This window comes from Tribolium castaneum, chromosome 2 (genome assembly GCF_031307605.1).
Source record: "Tribolium castaneum strain GA2 chromosome 2, icTriCast1.1, whole genome shotgun sequence".
In the NCBI taxonomy this organism is placed as follows: Eukaryota; Metazoa; Arthropoda; class Insecta; order Coleoptera; family Tenebrionidae; genus Tribolium; species Tribolium castaneum.
Window position 1 is genome coordinate 22,332,318 of NC_087395.1, and position 17,500 is coordinate 22,349,817.

The 17,500-nt window shown below is 40.8% G+C and overlaps 2 protein-coding genes across 15 annotated transcripts in view; one reads left to right on the forward strand and one right to left on the reverse strand.

The window, feature by feature from the left end:
* Nucleotides 1-17,500, forward strand: part of dnc (dunce) — an 88,365-nt gene that overhangs the window by 52,874 nt on the left and 17,991 nt on the right. For 2 of the 13 annotated variants that reach the window (XM_008199839.3, XM_008199840.3), the window contains exons 1-3: nt 650-875; nt 7,064-7,918; nt 8,004-8,054. The exons of 6 other annotated variants lie outside the window; for them this stretch is intronic. In XM_008199839.3, coding sequence (XP_008198061.1) covers nt 7,128-7,918; nt 8,004-8,054 — 842 coding nt within the window. In that variant the 5' untranslated portion in view covers nt 650-875; nt 7,064-7,127. Of the gene's footprint in view, nt 1-649; nt 876-7,063; nt 7,919-8,003; nt 8,055-12,694; nt 13,369-15,418; nt 16,718-17,500 lie in introns of those variants that run through there. 5 more of the 13 variants (XM_008199842.3, XM_008199843.3, XM_008199841.3 and 2 more) reach the window with 4 other exon arrangements.
* The window catches only part of udt (undicht), a 40,491-nt gene that overhangs the window by 1,757 nt on the left and 21,234 nt on the right, over nt 1-17,500 (reverse strand). The window lies entirely within an intron of this gene.

Here is a 17,500-nt window from a genome sequence, read left to right on the forward strand (position 1 = left end):
CGGATTACGGTTGCGGAAACCCACGGCAGCCCCACCTAATTTACACTCTGATTTACATACAGCATGGTGCAAATGAACGGAATCAGTTCATTATTTTGTAAATTGGTGGCAAAAAAACTGAAGCAAGTCAAATTTTATTTTTAAAAGTGCATTAAACTAATTAATTAATTTTGATTATAAGAAATTAAAAAAAAATTCAGAAAGTTATAGAACTTTTCCACCAAGGCCGTCGAAACTTATAGCAAACTAACAATAAAGACAGCCGGGAACCTTGCTTTAACAATAAATAATTTCGTTGTCTTATCACCTCGGCCAAAAATTTCGTAGTTTCGCGTAAGCCGAGCTGGTGGCGATGCCGCGACACATCAAGCTTCGTGAGCTGGACTTGAACCGGACCTTTAGATGTTCGTAAGTACTGAAAATATTTTTTAACCCTAAACGTACGCCGTCGAAGGCGTGGGCGGGGTATACGCATGATCCACGCTAAAAATAACAAAAAGCACGAGAGGGAAAAAATCTGAGGACCTGTTGGGCAAAATGTTGATTTTCCAGACGATATCCGTCCGAAAAACCGCGTGAAAATTTTGTATTTAGTGTGTCGCGCAGCATCGAGTGTGATCGTCGCGTTCCGGTGTGAGAGCTCCCGGATTCGAAAACCCAGTGCATTCATAGAACGCGCCGAACGCGGGATATCTAGTGGCCTTTGAAAAGGACGATCGGCGCCGCCTGTGAAACTAGTGAACTCGAATAACGTGGTCAAAGTGTGCTCTGTGTGCGTGTGGTTTGTTTCAACGTCCTTTATATAAGCACCAAGGACGAGCCGGCGGATTATTTTCAGGTGGAAAAAAAGACAGGTGGTTATGGTGGAAAAGAAGGTGGTGCTCCTGTTGATGCTGGCTGCTGGTTGAGCTTGAGGCGCGGTCTTTTTGTTTATTTACTAAAAAAGTGCGTTTATGGAATTACAAAGACGTTGTAATTGCAGCGATAATAACATACTCCAAGTCGCGGTTTATGGTTGTTCTTGCGAAAGCAGCCATTAAGCAATCTCTTTTAGCAGAAATTACACGTTTTTACACTTGAAATCCTCTTACAATTTTTCACATGAAAACTTGAGGTTGTGGCTTTCCTTTATTTTCCCTCAAAGGACAACCTTCATGAATCATAAATGAAACATACTCGTAAATTAACAGGTATGCCAACGTAATGTTTACATTTCTTGCTAGAACAGCTACGCTATTGTAGGAAAAATTACGTCCAGAACAAATAAATTATCATAAATTTTACTGGTTGACAATCCCAAATGCGATTTTAATAGGTTTGGAAGAATCTTAAGCATGAAATGATGCTCCATTTTACAACTTACAATTGAATATTTCCTTGGATAAAATACGCACACGCACACAACCAATTTCGTTTCAACTAAATTAGTTTTGTTTTGGAGCGATTATCCTGCCTCTGCCATCCTTTGTCTTTGTGGGGAGCTGAGGTACAGCATTTTCAGTAATGTCACAGGAAAATCAAAAATTTTAAGGCAGGTCCTGCAGAATTTATCCCAAGTTTAAGTCAAATATTGACAGAGCTTAATCTCGTGTCATTGTTACTGAGATCAAGCTTATTCGTGCAGACGGCGTTTGCATAAACATGAGAATTTTGAACTTTTCAAACTTCATCGCAATCGACTTCGATTCGAGTACGGTCGAGGGTGGTAATTAACAAAGCAACCAAAACAATCCGAGAATTGATTTGTTGACGAGAGTGCATAGTTTACAGTTTTATTTAACGGTTCATCGATTTACATAATATTTACGCCCACCGGGATTTTTTCCCTCTGGAATCGCCACACAATACGTTCATCACAAACTTTGTCTCCATTTCGTCGGCCTTAACTCTCGCATAAACCTCATTATGTTTCCTTGCCGTCTCCCATTTCGGAGTAAGTGTCGCTGCAGTTCATAATGACCACAATTCTATATGTAAAACGGCGACCCGTGCCAGATTTGCAAATTTAGAAGTGGCCATTATGCTGATGTTTATCGCGATTGTGTCTCTGTTGGCACAAATCCAGTCCTTTTATTTAAAAATGATTGCAGAACAACGTCTACAGAACTAGGAAACAATTCGAATTAAATCGTCGCGAGCGCCTGATGTAAAATCGATTCCGTTCAATTTTTACGATTTTTTTGGCGAAAGTACGCAACGGGATTACACCTATTTCGGGCCACAATAAGCCCGCTGACAAACTAATATCGGAAATATTGATACGAGGCAAGGTTAGAGGGGAAACATCGACCTCCGACATGAATATTTTTTCACTCGTTTAAATCACCCCAGGATTGCATGTTGACGTCAAATATTTATCCCCTCGTCCGGCTTCTTAATTGCCAATCTTGCAACACTACGATTCTAATCAGGACGTGTCTCTATTTGTTTTGATAGGAAATAACTTGAATATGCGTGACACTCTTTAGTTTTCGTCAATTTAAACGAAAACAAGACCTGATTTAAAATAAATTTTAATTTAAAAAACTGGGCTTTAAAAAGTAAGACCCTGCGATTAAGCTGAGACGCAATTTAGAACACCTTGTATGTTTTACAAAGGAGGTTTCCACGAGATGGTTTTTAATTGATTTAGAGTTTTAATGGTCGTCTTTGTCGTCCAAAGAATCGAGTTAGGGAGTTTGCTCGCTAAAGAATTTTTCCCGTCTTCGTTTTCCATATTTTCTCGTCATTCTTGCACACAGAGTTTATTTTGAAATATTTAAATGATGGATGTTTTGAATATTTCACTCTGAGAGGTTGCACTCTCCCAGGAATCGAGGACGAAGCTGGGATTTCATTCTTTGTCGGTTTTCAGAAAGGAAATTATTTCCTTTACTAATAATAGTGCAACGGGACCGATAAAGGATGTAAGGGATCCTTGACTTATCCACAATTTTGAACTTTTTGCGCTCGAACTTCAATCCTCAAACGCTATTGTTTATTGATTTCACGTCGTCTGAAAATGACGGATTTGATTATTAGAGTTTTGCAACAGTCGGGAAAAATTACGAAATTTTCTCTACAAACTTTGCGAGGATTTTCCTGCATATTTTATGTCGTTCCGGGAAAATACTTGTTCAAAGTTGGTTTAACGCTCTTATTTAAAATATAATAAAGCGACTGATTTAGCAAAGGTTTATTATTTCCGTTTCCAGTCGCACTTTATTAATTGGACGCATTTATGCGAAAACTACCAACCCACAAAATTAACAAATTGCAACTAAACATGCTATACATTCCACATTTTTATTGTCACTCGACGCGTTTAAATGCTGGAAATCAGCCCGTTTTATTATTTTGAACTATTATTTTCATACAATTCATGTAGTTGGTGTTTCAGTACCATTATAGTTTTATAATTAGACTAAACCACTTCACTCGTGGTGGAGTACGCTTTTGGCTTATTGTTTCAAAAGCGTTTTCAAAAAGCTTTTCAGATAATACGTTTCTAGAACACACAATCATTATGTGTGGAAGAATAAAAATATTTTTTCAAAAAACTGGGAATGCATTTTTGTTAATTACGAAATAAACGTTTTATCCGCAATTTTCTCAGTTTGTGGTGTGTTAGGGTTGTTAGCCTTCTGTATAACTAAGTCCCATTACGTTAAGGTAATTATTGATTATAGCATAATTGAATCTTTTCCCCTAGCGACTTTTAATTTTCCATGAGACGGCGAATTACACCGTCATGAAGGCAAATCCTGATTATGAAGTTACAAAGGACCAATTAGGAAATGAAGTTGATTTGTAAATAACGTTGCGCTTTTACCGTTTGTTTTTTAATTAATTTTAGTGTATAAATGCCACACGCAGTCAATTTAACTATCAAACATATTTTAGCTATCGAAACTGCAAACATGTTTAATTAAACAAATTCAGCGAAATCCCAAGTTAATATGATGTTCAAATCTTGATAATGAATTAACAATGGAATTAATCAGGGCCTCATTCAGTTTTTTAATTAAAGCAAAGTGTCCGCCCGGATTCGATTTCAGTTAATCGAGTGCGAACCCTTCAGAATGAAGTTTAATTGCGCCCGAAATTCGATCGTAAAAACTAGACGTCAATTGCGGATCGGAAGCTTTAACGACAAGCCGAAAGACAATGTTAACCTGCGTGAATCTAAACACTGAACAGCTGCAGGGTCAAGAGATTTCCGCGGTTAGTAACCATGGCGACGCTTAATCAAAGTTAATGATTACCTGCATCGTTCTGGAGTATAGCGCCATATACGGCGAATGTGCATCATTAATGACCTGTCGGGGTTAACAAACCTGCGATTTTCTATAATTTGTGACCCCCAAAGTCGGACAGTTCGATATCCTTTTGGTGGCGCGGTGAAAAATTCGATTTCGCAACTGATCCCACGTACATGTCTCGACATTAATTATTTTCTCGGGCGTTAAATCCAGGTTGAGAGGCAACAAACATTCCAAAGGAAAATCAAGAAAAATTATTTCCAGGAGACGAGTAAATCCCTTCCTTATTCACGTTCTCATTATATTAAATATATCGCGGAGCAAAGTTGCAAGGTTCTTAAAAATTTTTCTCCGGGAGCGCGCACAATAGAACGAAATAATACGTCCATTGTGGGTAATTATTATCGAGCGAACTCGGAGGAGATTATTCTTTCAGTTGATGAAATATCGATGGGTACACGGAGGGTGTTAGAACTTCTAAAGAAGTGATTCCGCCGGCTGTTATGAAAATTTTATTCAAATCGCGTAAGCCCGACATATTCTCGGTGTATTTTGCACTAAAATCGTACGTGCACGGAATTGGCAGAAGGGATTTGCTCGGCAATCAAGCGTTTGACGGTTTTTTTCATTACTAAAGTGTCTAATGGATATTGCGGAACGAAATCGAGCAGAAATCTCTTTGAAGTATGTGTTATAAAATGATTAGAAAGGAATATTGAAATGACACCACTTATTAATGCGGTTTGCGCGTATCGTATCACAAAGAGATTTTCTTACACAAGGTGACGCAAAAATATAACTTTTGATTGGAATAAAGTACACAGAAGTGAATTTTCCTTAATAAAGCCAGAAGTCATTTCTAAGAGCACCGCTTGCTCTTGAAATTTCATCTTTATGGAACGGGAACTTTGCAAATAATTGAATTTTTTCTAATAAAAATATTTTGCACTTCACCTTTACACTAAAATTGCAGTTTGAATTACAAACAATAGAGGACGGAGTTCATTTTCGTTGGGAAGATTTAGAGTTTGAAGTTTTAGCTTCCTTTATTAAACGTGCAACTTTATTTTCATTTATAAAATTTGAAGTTTAAGGGTTAAGTGGGAGTCCAAAATGAAATATGGGTCGTGGGTTCAAAAATGTGATTTTTCTTTATTACACAAAATTAAGTAAAATAGGTAGTGTTTATTAAAACACAAGTTTCATAAGAGTGACTTGATTGTATAAGTCTTGGCTTATAAGGGAGTCCATATAGTGTTATTTTTGTCGTTATAAAAGCAATAAAATTTCCGATTTAGTTTGTGTGACCTTATTAGCAATAATTAATTGAAAAAATGCAAGGTCCATCCATGCAAAGTAACGCATAAGCTCTTTAGTACGCTGTGGCACACGTTCCAACAAAGTCTAAAAAATTTATTAAAAAAAAACTTTTTTAGAGGTTTCCTGAGTCGTTTCCTATAACGTACAACATACCAGAGAGCTTATGCGCTATTCGGTAACCCTCTGTATGTAGTTGGGTTTTCAGAACTTCTACACTGGACTAATCCTCTTTTTATCCTAGTTTTGCTGTCGCACAGGTTTTTGTGTAACTTCCATAAAACATAATAGGACTTGAGGGAATTAAGGAAAACCAGTCTACATATTTTAAAAATAATTAATAAAATTATAATTGAGTTATTCTTTAACTATGGGAGAACTTTTTTTAGTTAAATTTTTTTAGTACCTAAAATTATGTTCACGAGTGACATTATTCTACTGAAACAGTTTAGTTTTTGTTAGGTAATAGCCAAGCATATGCTTTGAATATTTTATAAAAATGTTTATTATAAATTTACAAAGCGTCAGTTGAATTTTTCTAAATATTATTAATGATTTTAAAAGTCTTATCAGGTTGTAATAAAAGAAAATAAATTATATTTTAATATTAATTACGTTTTCTTATTTCCTTGTTTTTAGATCTTAATTAACTTTTAATGCAACAAATATGAAACAATTTTCTTTAAACTTTATACAGGGAGCTTTAAACAAGGGAGTTTTGCATTACTAGAAACGGCACTTTATATTTTGTCAGGTAAACTAACTTAACTGCGTTTAAAGTGGCACAAATTAGTACGCCTCGAGAGCTTAATAAAGCATTCTCTTAAACCTCGTTACGATTTCAAAATAAAACTTTACAAGTCGCGGAAAGCAGTGTCTATGTTTATTTTAGTTTGTATTTATTATTAGGTAGCTAAACGTGCAGACTCCAACAATTTGTAACGAACGATTATTTCGTCTTGTCACGGCATTTAATGTGACATATTTCAAATAGTATTACAATGCGTAGTCCAAATTGTTTGGCTACCGAAACTTATAATAATCTATTTTGAATCGAAAGATTAAAAATAAATATTTTGGGAGTACTACGTGGTAGCTCGTAAATTCCGTGTGATTAGGTAGAATCGTCGGTAGTGACGTCAACATGTTCTTTTTTCTAATTATTCAGTTTTATTAATAGAAAACGTGTACATAAAAGGGTCATTTATTTCATCGATTACGTAGGCGATAAGCCACTGATGAAAAGTGAAGACAATAAAACCGTCAAAACTGTTTCCAATTATAGGTCTGTTTGCCCACATAGCGGGGTCAGCCGATAACAATTTTGGCTTACATGCGCGTAATAATCGATTAACCTGCCCGTAAAATGATAAGCCCATCCTTACCGCTTTCTGTCTCCTGATCAGAAGGGACTATCTCCTGATTATTTTTCCGAAAGAACGCGTCCAGGTGCAACCAGCAGACGCGTCTCTTGCTCGCAATCGGCAAAAATGTACAACTTTTAGGAACCTCAACGATGATTTTATGACGATTTAATTAATCATCAAAGAAACGCCCGCCACTTTGACGATGGAAGACGACGAAGACGAAACCACTTCAAGGACCGCCTCGACGGTCACTCTAACTCAACACTCAATCTCTCGCACGTCCACTCAAACTTTCGTTGCCGAAACCGCACAGCCTCAATGTCAAATAATCACGCAACAAGCGAGCGGCGACTCTTTGGAAAGCGAGGAGTCGTCCATATCGCAAAAAATCTCCCCACGATATTCCCTCCTTTCCAAGTCGCCGCACTCCAGTTCCTCCCAGGAAGACTACGAACCGGATCCCAAACAGGCCAACAAAGGCCAATTTTTGTCGGCGGGGATCCGCACGGAGACCGCCAAAAGCATGGAAAGCCTACGGACGTCGAGCAGGTCCTTCTTGTCGACCAGCGAGAGGGACATGCGGCGGGTGTTTTCCGAAAGTGTCGAAACCAAGTCACTGGACAGTCTCGAACGGGAGATGAGGCTGAAAAGACACGCCGTCAGCGGCGAGGGGTCAATGCTGACGTCCTCCGGGTCCATGCTGAGCTCAGATGAGACCATCAACGCGGAAAAGCGCAGAGGCCTGTGGTCGGGGAAAGTACGAGTTCCTTCGCATCTGAGTCTGCCACCGCCGGCCGGTTACCTCAACCTGAGTCCGGGCGACCGGAAACTGACCATCCTGTCGCCTCACTCCCCACACAGAATGCCCGATCTGATGCACTTGTCTCAGGCCACGCTCAAGACGCGGCGAAAGAAAGCCATGGTTTTGCCGAGACTCGTGCTTCCGAGGAGCGACTCGGATATCAGCGAGGTTTTCTCCGAACACAGCCTCGAGTAAGTCACAGAGGCACACATTGCGAATTTTCTTTCCCAAATCGTGAACAGATGAACATACTAATGCCGTGTATATTATCAACAGGAACATGTCCATTGCCACGTCCGATACTAGATATTACCGGAGGTTCCTAAGGTTAAAAGGATTTTTCAGCAGAGTTGTTTACGCTGCTTGTTTGTTGCTATAGCACTTCCACTGTTTCTTTTGCTTTTATTAACTTTAACCAAACGTAATACACGTCCCGGAAAAATAACAGGTGGCGAACTTGTGTCTATTCAATTTTCAGCAACAGGCGTCGTAATTTCTCAAATACGTGCGGAGACACATTTCATATAAATATGAAATGTATCAAAGGAGAAGTCCATTTGATATGACGTGCCGTATATTAGAGACGAGTTTCAGGCGGAAAAATATTGTGTACACTGAAATTGCTAAATGTCATGTTAATACCGCTACACGGAACGAAAAATTCAATTATCGCACTCGTAGTAGCGTTCCTCACTGCTTTAAGTATTACACAAACACATCGTTTGTAGGTAGAAATAGAAGGAAGAACGCATAAACAAACTGGTAGTAAACATCGTTATCGAAAAAACTACTCCCGTTGCACATTTTTTGCGAAAGAACCACCTTATTTTATAAAAGTAATTGACAGCGGAGTGTTAGTTGCGGGTCAATTTCCCGCCTTCTTCCTTCTATTAGCCATAATTGAATGTCCATTGACGTGCACTATGACCACTAGTTTGTTCCCTGTTTTTGGTTGGATGTTGTGCCGTCTGCTTTTAATTGGCCTTCAGCTTTTGTGTGCTAAGCGGAAATTCTTTCGTTTAACGATCAATCTCATCCCTTCTGACGCTATTAACGCCGATCCAAGACACAAACGGGAATTCCCCCGAGTAAAATGTCTTCATCTGAGTGCGCCAGAAAGGCCTATTTCAGCGGGAGATTAGTTCTGGTCGTACGGACATTCCACGGATGATTTTCACACCAAAACACAAAGCCGTGATTGATTGGGAAAGTTTCGGCAACGGACATGCTAACAAGGCGGAACTTTCGTTCCGCGATTAATTGGAAAAAAATTAATAGGTTGTCAACGGCGAAAGTTTTTGTCAAGTTCTGCCTAGTACATGCATCGCGGAAATTTTCAGCATTAATAATAAGCCCGCGATGGTCTGAGGTCGGGGAGCTTGTTAAAGTTTAAACGAGCTTTTTGTTGCGCTTAAATAAGCCAAAACGGAGAAATTTTCCACACGTATCGTCGATTAGTTCACATAATTTATGCTCATAATTCAAAAACTCGATAGTCGCACTACGTGTGGACTGTGATAGAGAGCTTTCGAACGACTTTATTATTCTCGCACGGAATTTGAGCGATTGTTGGAAGGCTCTGGCATCCATCAAAAAGGGAAATTATCATATTGATTAGTAGGTGCGTTTATGTGTCCCGGAGCACGGTGTGTTCATTTTAAATTAATAAAGCTGAAAATTCATGAATTTTTCAGCTGTTTTACGTGAAATATAACCTATACAGCTCCGACTTTTACGCGAGAAGGGACGAGATGCAAAACGGGTTTGTTAAGCTTCTAGAATATTTTATTTCAACAGGTCGATGGAGCGACTCTTTTAACATTAACCTCATAAAGGCCAGAAAATAAATTGTATATTTCTGCCTTTGTGCGCGCGATGGAACGAGGCTGTTCCCAAACAGATAAATTTATTTGATCGATCGAAGTTCAGGTGTCTCGACGACATCATTACCAACACACACATTGCTGTTTCTGGAGGTGCTGCCCTAATGCCTTTTAAACGAGCTCCGTGCAGCTCAATATCATCACTAACTCAATTCCAGCCCTTTATCTCCGGAACAATTTGTCACAGACGCGAGTTTTAATTGTATTATTAATCTGAGTGGCTCGGCGATGGATTTTTGTCCAGGGATATCAATAAAGCTCTTCAGTATACGCCCTTGAACTCTTCACTGCGTTCCGAGCTTTCCGTGAGTTCATCTATAGTCAACTGATACAAATACAAATTACAACTGGAAAACTCGGCTTATCACGAAGATAACGTGTAAACAAGTCGTGACGAATCGTTGTCGTTTTGCATAGGTCACTGGGTTAAAGCGATCATTTAGCGTCGTCTCCGACCTTTACAATATGCAAATAAGAGGAGGAATCGCACGACAACTATCCCTCTATCCCATAACTCACCCGTATGCGGGAAACTCGATTTCGTTCGAAATAATTCGAACTTATCGATCGGTTGTGTTCGAATTTTTTCCATTTCTTTGCTTTAAAACATTTTCGGGATTGTTCGTTACGCAGGGTGTGAAAAAAGGGAGAAAACATTTTTTATATTCATAAAAGGACGAAATAATCTAGATTATTCCGGTTTAGCGACAGCTATTACGTTCGATCCGATGTTGTTTAAAAATTAAACAAGGGTTTGTGTTTTTTTTGACGGATGGAAGGGTTGCTTGCTTTGCATTAACAAAAATCGATTAATAATATTTCGAGTTCAATCTTATTTGGACAAGATTTGATATTGTACGTATTATCACGACATGAATATGGCTTGAAGGGGAACAAAGCAAGGAGGTATGAATAGAGACCGTTCATTGTTGCTCCAAATTTACTCGTAATTGGAAAAAATTAGCAGGCAAGCCATATCGTTCGTTGAATTTTCAATTTGCGTTAATTTCACTTTTAATTATTATGTTGAGCGATTTTATCGCAGATTAGGTTTTAGGGGTAAATAAAGAAGTATCATAATCGTGTTGATTGAATAAATATCACGTTCGTGAGTGATCGATCGTCCATGAAATGCTAACCTTTGTAAAACAAGTAGTTGTCAATAAAATCGTACACACAAGCAGAAACGTAGTTCCCAGCAATTAGCCCCTTTCATAGCAATTTTCTTTAATATTAAAATCGATTACACGTCATTTTCTTATTGTTCTGGCGCATTTCTCACATTAAAACGCCGCGATTTCGCTATTTACACATACGTTTTCACACCGAACGAAAGCGTTTTTTATAATATCGCATAATTAAATTTTTATTGATTCAAGCGTATCGACAGTATTGAACAAACACCCACGGAGAAGTGTTTTCCTTTTCGCAAATATTATAACTTGAGCTTTATTATTCTTCCGCCGGAAATGCTGGTTTGCTTTATTCTCTGTTGCGATTTACTCTTTTTGAACTACTCGAAACTAATTCCATTTTCCTTCTTTTCTAGGTAAGTGGGAGCGAGAAGGGATTCACGAGCTTTTGGTGAAGTATTCTCAGTAGACTTAGTACCAGAATTTTTCAATTATGGAATATTCAATTAGCGTCGCAACTTAATTAAGTTACGTTTCTCAATTTCGTCCTCGTTTCATTATTAAAATCGTGGATTTTTCGCGGATTAGCTACATGACGCGGTTGCAAGAGAATTTTGGAATGGTTCCTAAAGAGAATATTCGTCTTTCACCGCGGTTCTGTTCGTCACAGATTTTTTCCTAATCTAAATTAAGCTGTGGCAGTCAGAGACGGACTCTGACTACGTGCCTCCACAAATACCACAATATTTAACCTGAATTTTAATAGAGAAATGTATACTTATTACAAAAATGGTGATAATGTCAGCTTAACAAATGTGGCAGTGGAATAGAGAGATACAGAAGTGGCTCGCAGGATCCCACAATGTGACACAGTGCGACGTCTTTCTCTGGGGTTTTGTGCGGCTCAAGTCAACAAAGCAAATAGCTCTTGGGCTCAAGAATGAAATTGGAGAAATTGAGCTACAAATACGTGAAAATTCCGGCGGTTTTTCATATAAATAAAAAATGAATAAAATATCTTGTAAAGAACACTCAACATTGACCACCGACCACTATTAATAGCCCATCATTAATATTATTACTATAGACGCGCGTCCGTCTCTGTTCGCTAGGAAATGATGAATTCCACATGCCTGAAGCCAAGCAGCTGTTCTGTCATGTTTGCGCAAGCATGAATCAACCCACCTCCATTATTAAGCCCGTTTCACAGGCAATTACGTCCCACGTGGCAAATTGTCGCAAATTTTGAATCTACGACGCGAGGGACGCCTCGCGACGCCATCTGTGCTGGTTTGCAGGAACACAGCGAAAGCTGAACCTGCTTAAACGTCGCGCATTTCAGCAGCTTCGTTCACAGATGGGGCCGGGAGTCGCTATCGGCCTCGGCTAGATTGCCCTTTTGTGCACACAATTTGAATCAATACAATTGCTTGAGAATACTATCACGCAACTAGATGACATTCTTGATCGCGGAAATATCATTTCCTTGAATCGGGAAACGTAAATGTTTTCTTTTATTTCCCAGTTGTTGGCTAACGTTTGGCACGTTTGTTTCGCATGTTGTTTAAAGTTGAGTTTTTACGGAAGGGTTGGGGCCTGGTACACACCCCCCGGATGCTGGTTGCAGTCCAAGATGGCCGCCCCAGTTCGGGTTACCCCCGATAGTGTCTCTAGTTGTAAACGCGCTTTCGACTTGCTAACTAGCGCAATATTGTCAAACGTGTTCAGAGTGCTTTGTAAACAAAATGTGTCTCGTCACGAACATGGTTGCAATTCAGGCTCATTGAATCGTCCCAGTATTAGCCAGTCTTATTAGATTAGCGATTCTTTTTTTACGCTCGTGTAGTAGTAGAGTATTTGGCTCCCACCCCGCCTGCCGTTTTTATCTTCCCGATGTTAGCATATTAATTTATAATTTTAATTATTCTGGGCTAAAAGCGGCCGCATAAATCAGCGTTTAATTGCAAAAATAGTAAGCGGCAAGGCCGTCGCTACATTATCAGAGATCGGCGTTGCATAAATCTCCCGCTTAAAATTCAAATCAGTTTATTTCTGGCGTAGCACGAGGGCTGTTGTTGTGGTTTTCCCTTTAGCACCTGTGTCCGACATCTGTCGTGGTCGCTTTAAACGTTCGTAATCTCTGAGGAAATTCGATTCGAATTATCACGTCACGAACCCGCTGAAATCCCGACCGAACGAAATCCTGACGTCATAGAGCGCGTTCGATATTTTATTAAAGTCCCCCACTAGGGACTCTGGAGTCATTATCGCTTCAACGCCGCTAATAAAAAGCCCCAGCAGGAAATGATCACGAAAATCGTGACGGACCATTAGTACGTCCTTCCCTTTCTCCAACCCCTCCAACTTGGTTTGCTTTATTTTTATTCCGGGCGTTCTTCGGAAGTGATGCACCCGGTTGCAGCACACGTGAGGGTGTTAAGTGCGCCTCGATGGACGCTTTATGAAACGGGTCAGCGCCCTTCTGGTGTCGGTTTAATAATACGTGTCGAGTGACTCGAAAAATCCCTTCGGCATGGGACAGGATTGGTGTGTGCGCAAGAAACGAAAACGAACTGGAACCACATGCTGTCCCTGCGGACCTGGACTCCGGGTTCATCCCTCACGGTAAACAGTCATTTTGCTGTAATGGATCGCCTAAGCTGGCGCCACTTAGCAGCACTGTAGTTAATCGTTTTCACTTGCTCGGCGAGAGCCGACCCGGCGCATCCACCAAATTTCAACTCGACCCAACTTTATAATTAGCCGTAACATTATCTTTCATTGGATTATTTTCAATTTTTCTTGGCTATTGTTTTGTTTTGCTCCGACCCGGCGCATCCACCAAATTTCAACAACACTAAATTGGCCATAACATTATTTTCCATTGGATTATTTTCACTTTTTCTTGGTTATTCTCAATCTTTATTGGAAAAAAATTGCATTCAGAAATTATTGAGTGGAGCGTTATCCGGCGCCTATTGTCCGCGTCGTCGCGTCTTAATTCTAATTACAACTTTAATCAGAAAACTTAATGAAGAGCATTATTTGTGAAGTTGTTCGCTTGCTAAAGTGAAAAAGTGAGTCGGGTGCGCTCCTGCTTAAAATGTATGCAATACGGAAACAAGTAATGGCGTTCCTTCGCTTTTCCGAGCCCATATTTGCCGTTCTGATTAGGTTACACCAGTGGCGTAACAGATTTAATTACGCCATCAATTTCCGCCATTCCAAGTTTCGCCCCCTTTCCCTCTCGATGTGTGTAGTAGGTCACGAAGACAAACCTATTCCTTTCCGAACAAAAGTTTAAAAATAACCACACGTTATCGGATCTTGAGCGTCCTCGAAAAGTGCCGGCTACACAATTATTACTTTCGCTGCATTGAGATAGGTCGCGATTATAGTTGGCCGGGTCCGTGTGACGTAAACGGCGCTCTTTACCGACGTCATCAGAGATATTACACATACTGGCAAGGTATAGAGCACGGCCTCGAAGGATTTATACAGCATATAACGTGACTATTGTTTGCGTGGTCTTTGTTGTTAAAGGGTAAAACGATGTTAAATCGTGATTAGTTAGCACTGTTGCGTCAAATACTTGATTTTTTCTTTCGCCACTAACGCAAAAATGTACGTCACGAATCCGTCGTGGTTCGCTGATTGTGTGTTGTTGGCCTCTCACCACCAATCCATCTTTGGACTATTTTTAACTCATCTTGTCGCTTCGTTTCTTCCTCGTTGCTGATCGATAAAAAGAGGAGGCGGCAATGAGGGAGAGTTATTATCGGCCATGTGTCTTGAAGGGTTTTTCCTGGTTATGGCAAATCCGCTTTTGTGGTTCCCGTATAATATGTTAACTTTAGATTTATTTTCCTTAATTCCTTTTTCAATTCTTCGGTTCAAAGGAGAGATTGATGTCGCATCAGGTCCTTTCGTGTCGACGTTAAAGGTGCCTCTGTGCGTCACATTACGACGACCTTTCAATAGTGGAAATCCTGGAATCGCTCATGAAAATCAACATTTTCTTTCCGCGTATTTTCCTCCGCGAAATCGGAAAAATTAATAATCGAAGCTCTTTTCCCACAAAATACAAGATATTTTTTCCGCTCGCTTCCCCCGTCGAAAAATTTAATATCGTATTAATCCGTCTCGGAGCGCAAAAGACGGATGATTGCGAAATATTTTCAAGAGGTGCTCGTGTCGTCGGAAAATTGCATCTGGTTTTTCTTTTTACAAACGAAAAAACTCCTCATAATTGACTTTTATTAAATACTTGAGATTACTTGTATTGTTTGTCGTTTTCCTCACTCCGACTCTCGCAATTACTTCCGTGACGACTGTACGGAAAGCGAAAAGACTATTAGATTCTGCGTAAATTTAATTTCGGGGCTTTTCCGCCGGCTTCTCTCTCGCTCCTTCCGACGGAATGCCGCCAAGTTTTCCGGAAAAGAGTTTAATTTTGCTTTTCTTGTTAATAATCAATCCAGGTCAGGACGTGATGATGGCGAAAGGGTGTCTGTCCATCGTCGGTTTGGGCTTTATCCACTTTCCGGTCTCTCGGGAGGCCGTAAAAAGGGGGTAGATCGCGTGGTTCGCATCCAGTCTAGTGCCAGGCTCCGGGGTAGGTAGAGATGGGACATGCGCGCTTTTCCATCGTCATGGCGGCTACGATACGGCACGCTCCCGCTCTACACAACCTATTTTCCACAAACAATTTCCCGCAGTGATTTAGTAACGAGTCTGGTTCGCAGCGCAGGCGGGAAAAAACGCTCGTAATCGAAGAGGGAAAATTTTCTAATTTCTCGACGCTTGTGTGAAAATCGCGCGCGTCGAACCATGTTTTTCTAAATGAATGTTGTTTGCCGCATTGACATTTGATAATGTTGTTGTTCCTGTGGGGGAGAGGGATTTGTTGCTGTGTGTGGAAGCGATGGTGGGGCGAATGGTCCGAGAAACAATAAAACAAATGGTCTAATTGGTTTGTTTATGTAGGACGTGTGTGACATTTGTCCGGAGTGAATTATAGATGGGGACCCGTCGGCCGGCTTGAATCAGTGCGAGAACTAGGTGCAAAACGTTGATTAGGGGGGTTAATAATGTTAATTACGTGGGGTATATAGTGTGGTGCAATGAGTGCCGCACGCAACCTCCAAAATGGCGTGAGAGGCAACCGGGGGAGGGAGTCGACGACGTGGTGCACGTTGTTGCCCCCCCAGCACTGAGACACTCGCTGGGGTTGATGTCGACGGTCGCTCGGTCTTCGAGAGACATGTAGAAGACCAGTGCGACATTTTGTCGAGGCGGTCTCGATCCCGGCCAGCTCCGATCAATATACTCTGTTGCTCCGCACACCGGAAAATTTTTCTTCCTCCGATGGGTGCCACACGGACGATCCTCGTTTTATAATGCTGACTTTGTTGTTTCTGTTATGGTCCCTGATTCGCGGTCTAAGAAAACCTTCCTCACGCACTCCCACACCCGCACCACCCTCGCCGGTCCCCGAATCGCCCTCTCCCGAACCTCTGGACTTGCACAGCGAGTTGTCCATGACTCTGTCGTCCCAGACGAGGATGTCCACCGAGAGCTACCGCTCGCGGTATTCCCCGTTCTCGAGGGAGTCGTCGGTGGACGTCGGCAACGAAAGTCGGCATTCGGTCACGAGTATATCCTCGTTTTCCACGTCTTCGAGACGCTACGAGATTATTGGCCAGAGGTCCATCGACTCGAGGGCCAGTGTTACCAGTCTTTGGTCGTCGGATATGTCCAGACGGGACTCGGAGGCGATCCCGGAACATGAGGTGGATTCGACGGACTCGCGAGCGTCTTTTGCTTCAGCGGGTAGTTTAGTCTCGTCCGACGGCTCGAGACGGCATTCCGAAGGTCTAGGGAGAAGGAGGAGGTCTTCGGTGAGGTCGTCGCAAGTTAGGAGACACACTAGGAGGTTTCCTTTAACTTATGATAGGCGGAGAACTACTGGGAGGTTTGTATGAGCCACGGGAAAGGAGGGCCCAAAAATGTACAGGTCTCACAAGTGGGTTTACTTTCATCTTTTTCGCATTATTTTCTCTTATCTGGGTATCCCTCCTACCTCTTGATCTTTATTCTCAAGTAGGAGCTCTAGAAATAGCTTTTTCATCTAATTATAACAATTCGCAAATCACTTATGATTCACATTGATAAAAAAGGGGCGATCGGCAAATCCTGCAATTATTGTTTTATCATTATTGTTTTTGGCTTTAATCCATTAATATGCGAAGTAATTGGTTCATCATTTTTATTGGTAATTATCATTTGTTTAGTCAGTTTTTTTCGCGATACCACTATATTGTGAGGCCTGACAAGCATCAAACTTCGCACGAGTTCTCGTTCCATTGCCACAAACATGATAATGAAAAAAACGATCCGATCACTGAAGAGCAGTACCCTTATCAAACACTTTCACTCAACACCAGCAGTTCATTGTTTCTAAAGGTTATCAGTGATTGATCGGAATATTTATTAGTGTCTATTCTCTAGGTACAATGTGCGTTCGAGTTTCGTACAATTATTTATTGGGCGGAAACGCTTAAATCGTATTATCTTTTTTATGGCTATTAATCTCGATTTAATTGATTCAGGTAAAAGGTCGCGTTCCGACGTTTCGCCCCTCGCTTAGTTTTAATTTCACGAATTCCACCCCGTCACGTGATCGGCGAACGATAATCGCAATTCGTATTCATAGTCGAGCGTGTTGGTTTGTCGTGTTCGCGCCGAGCTTATACTC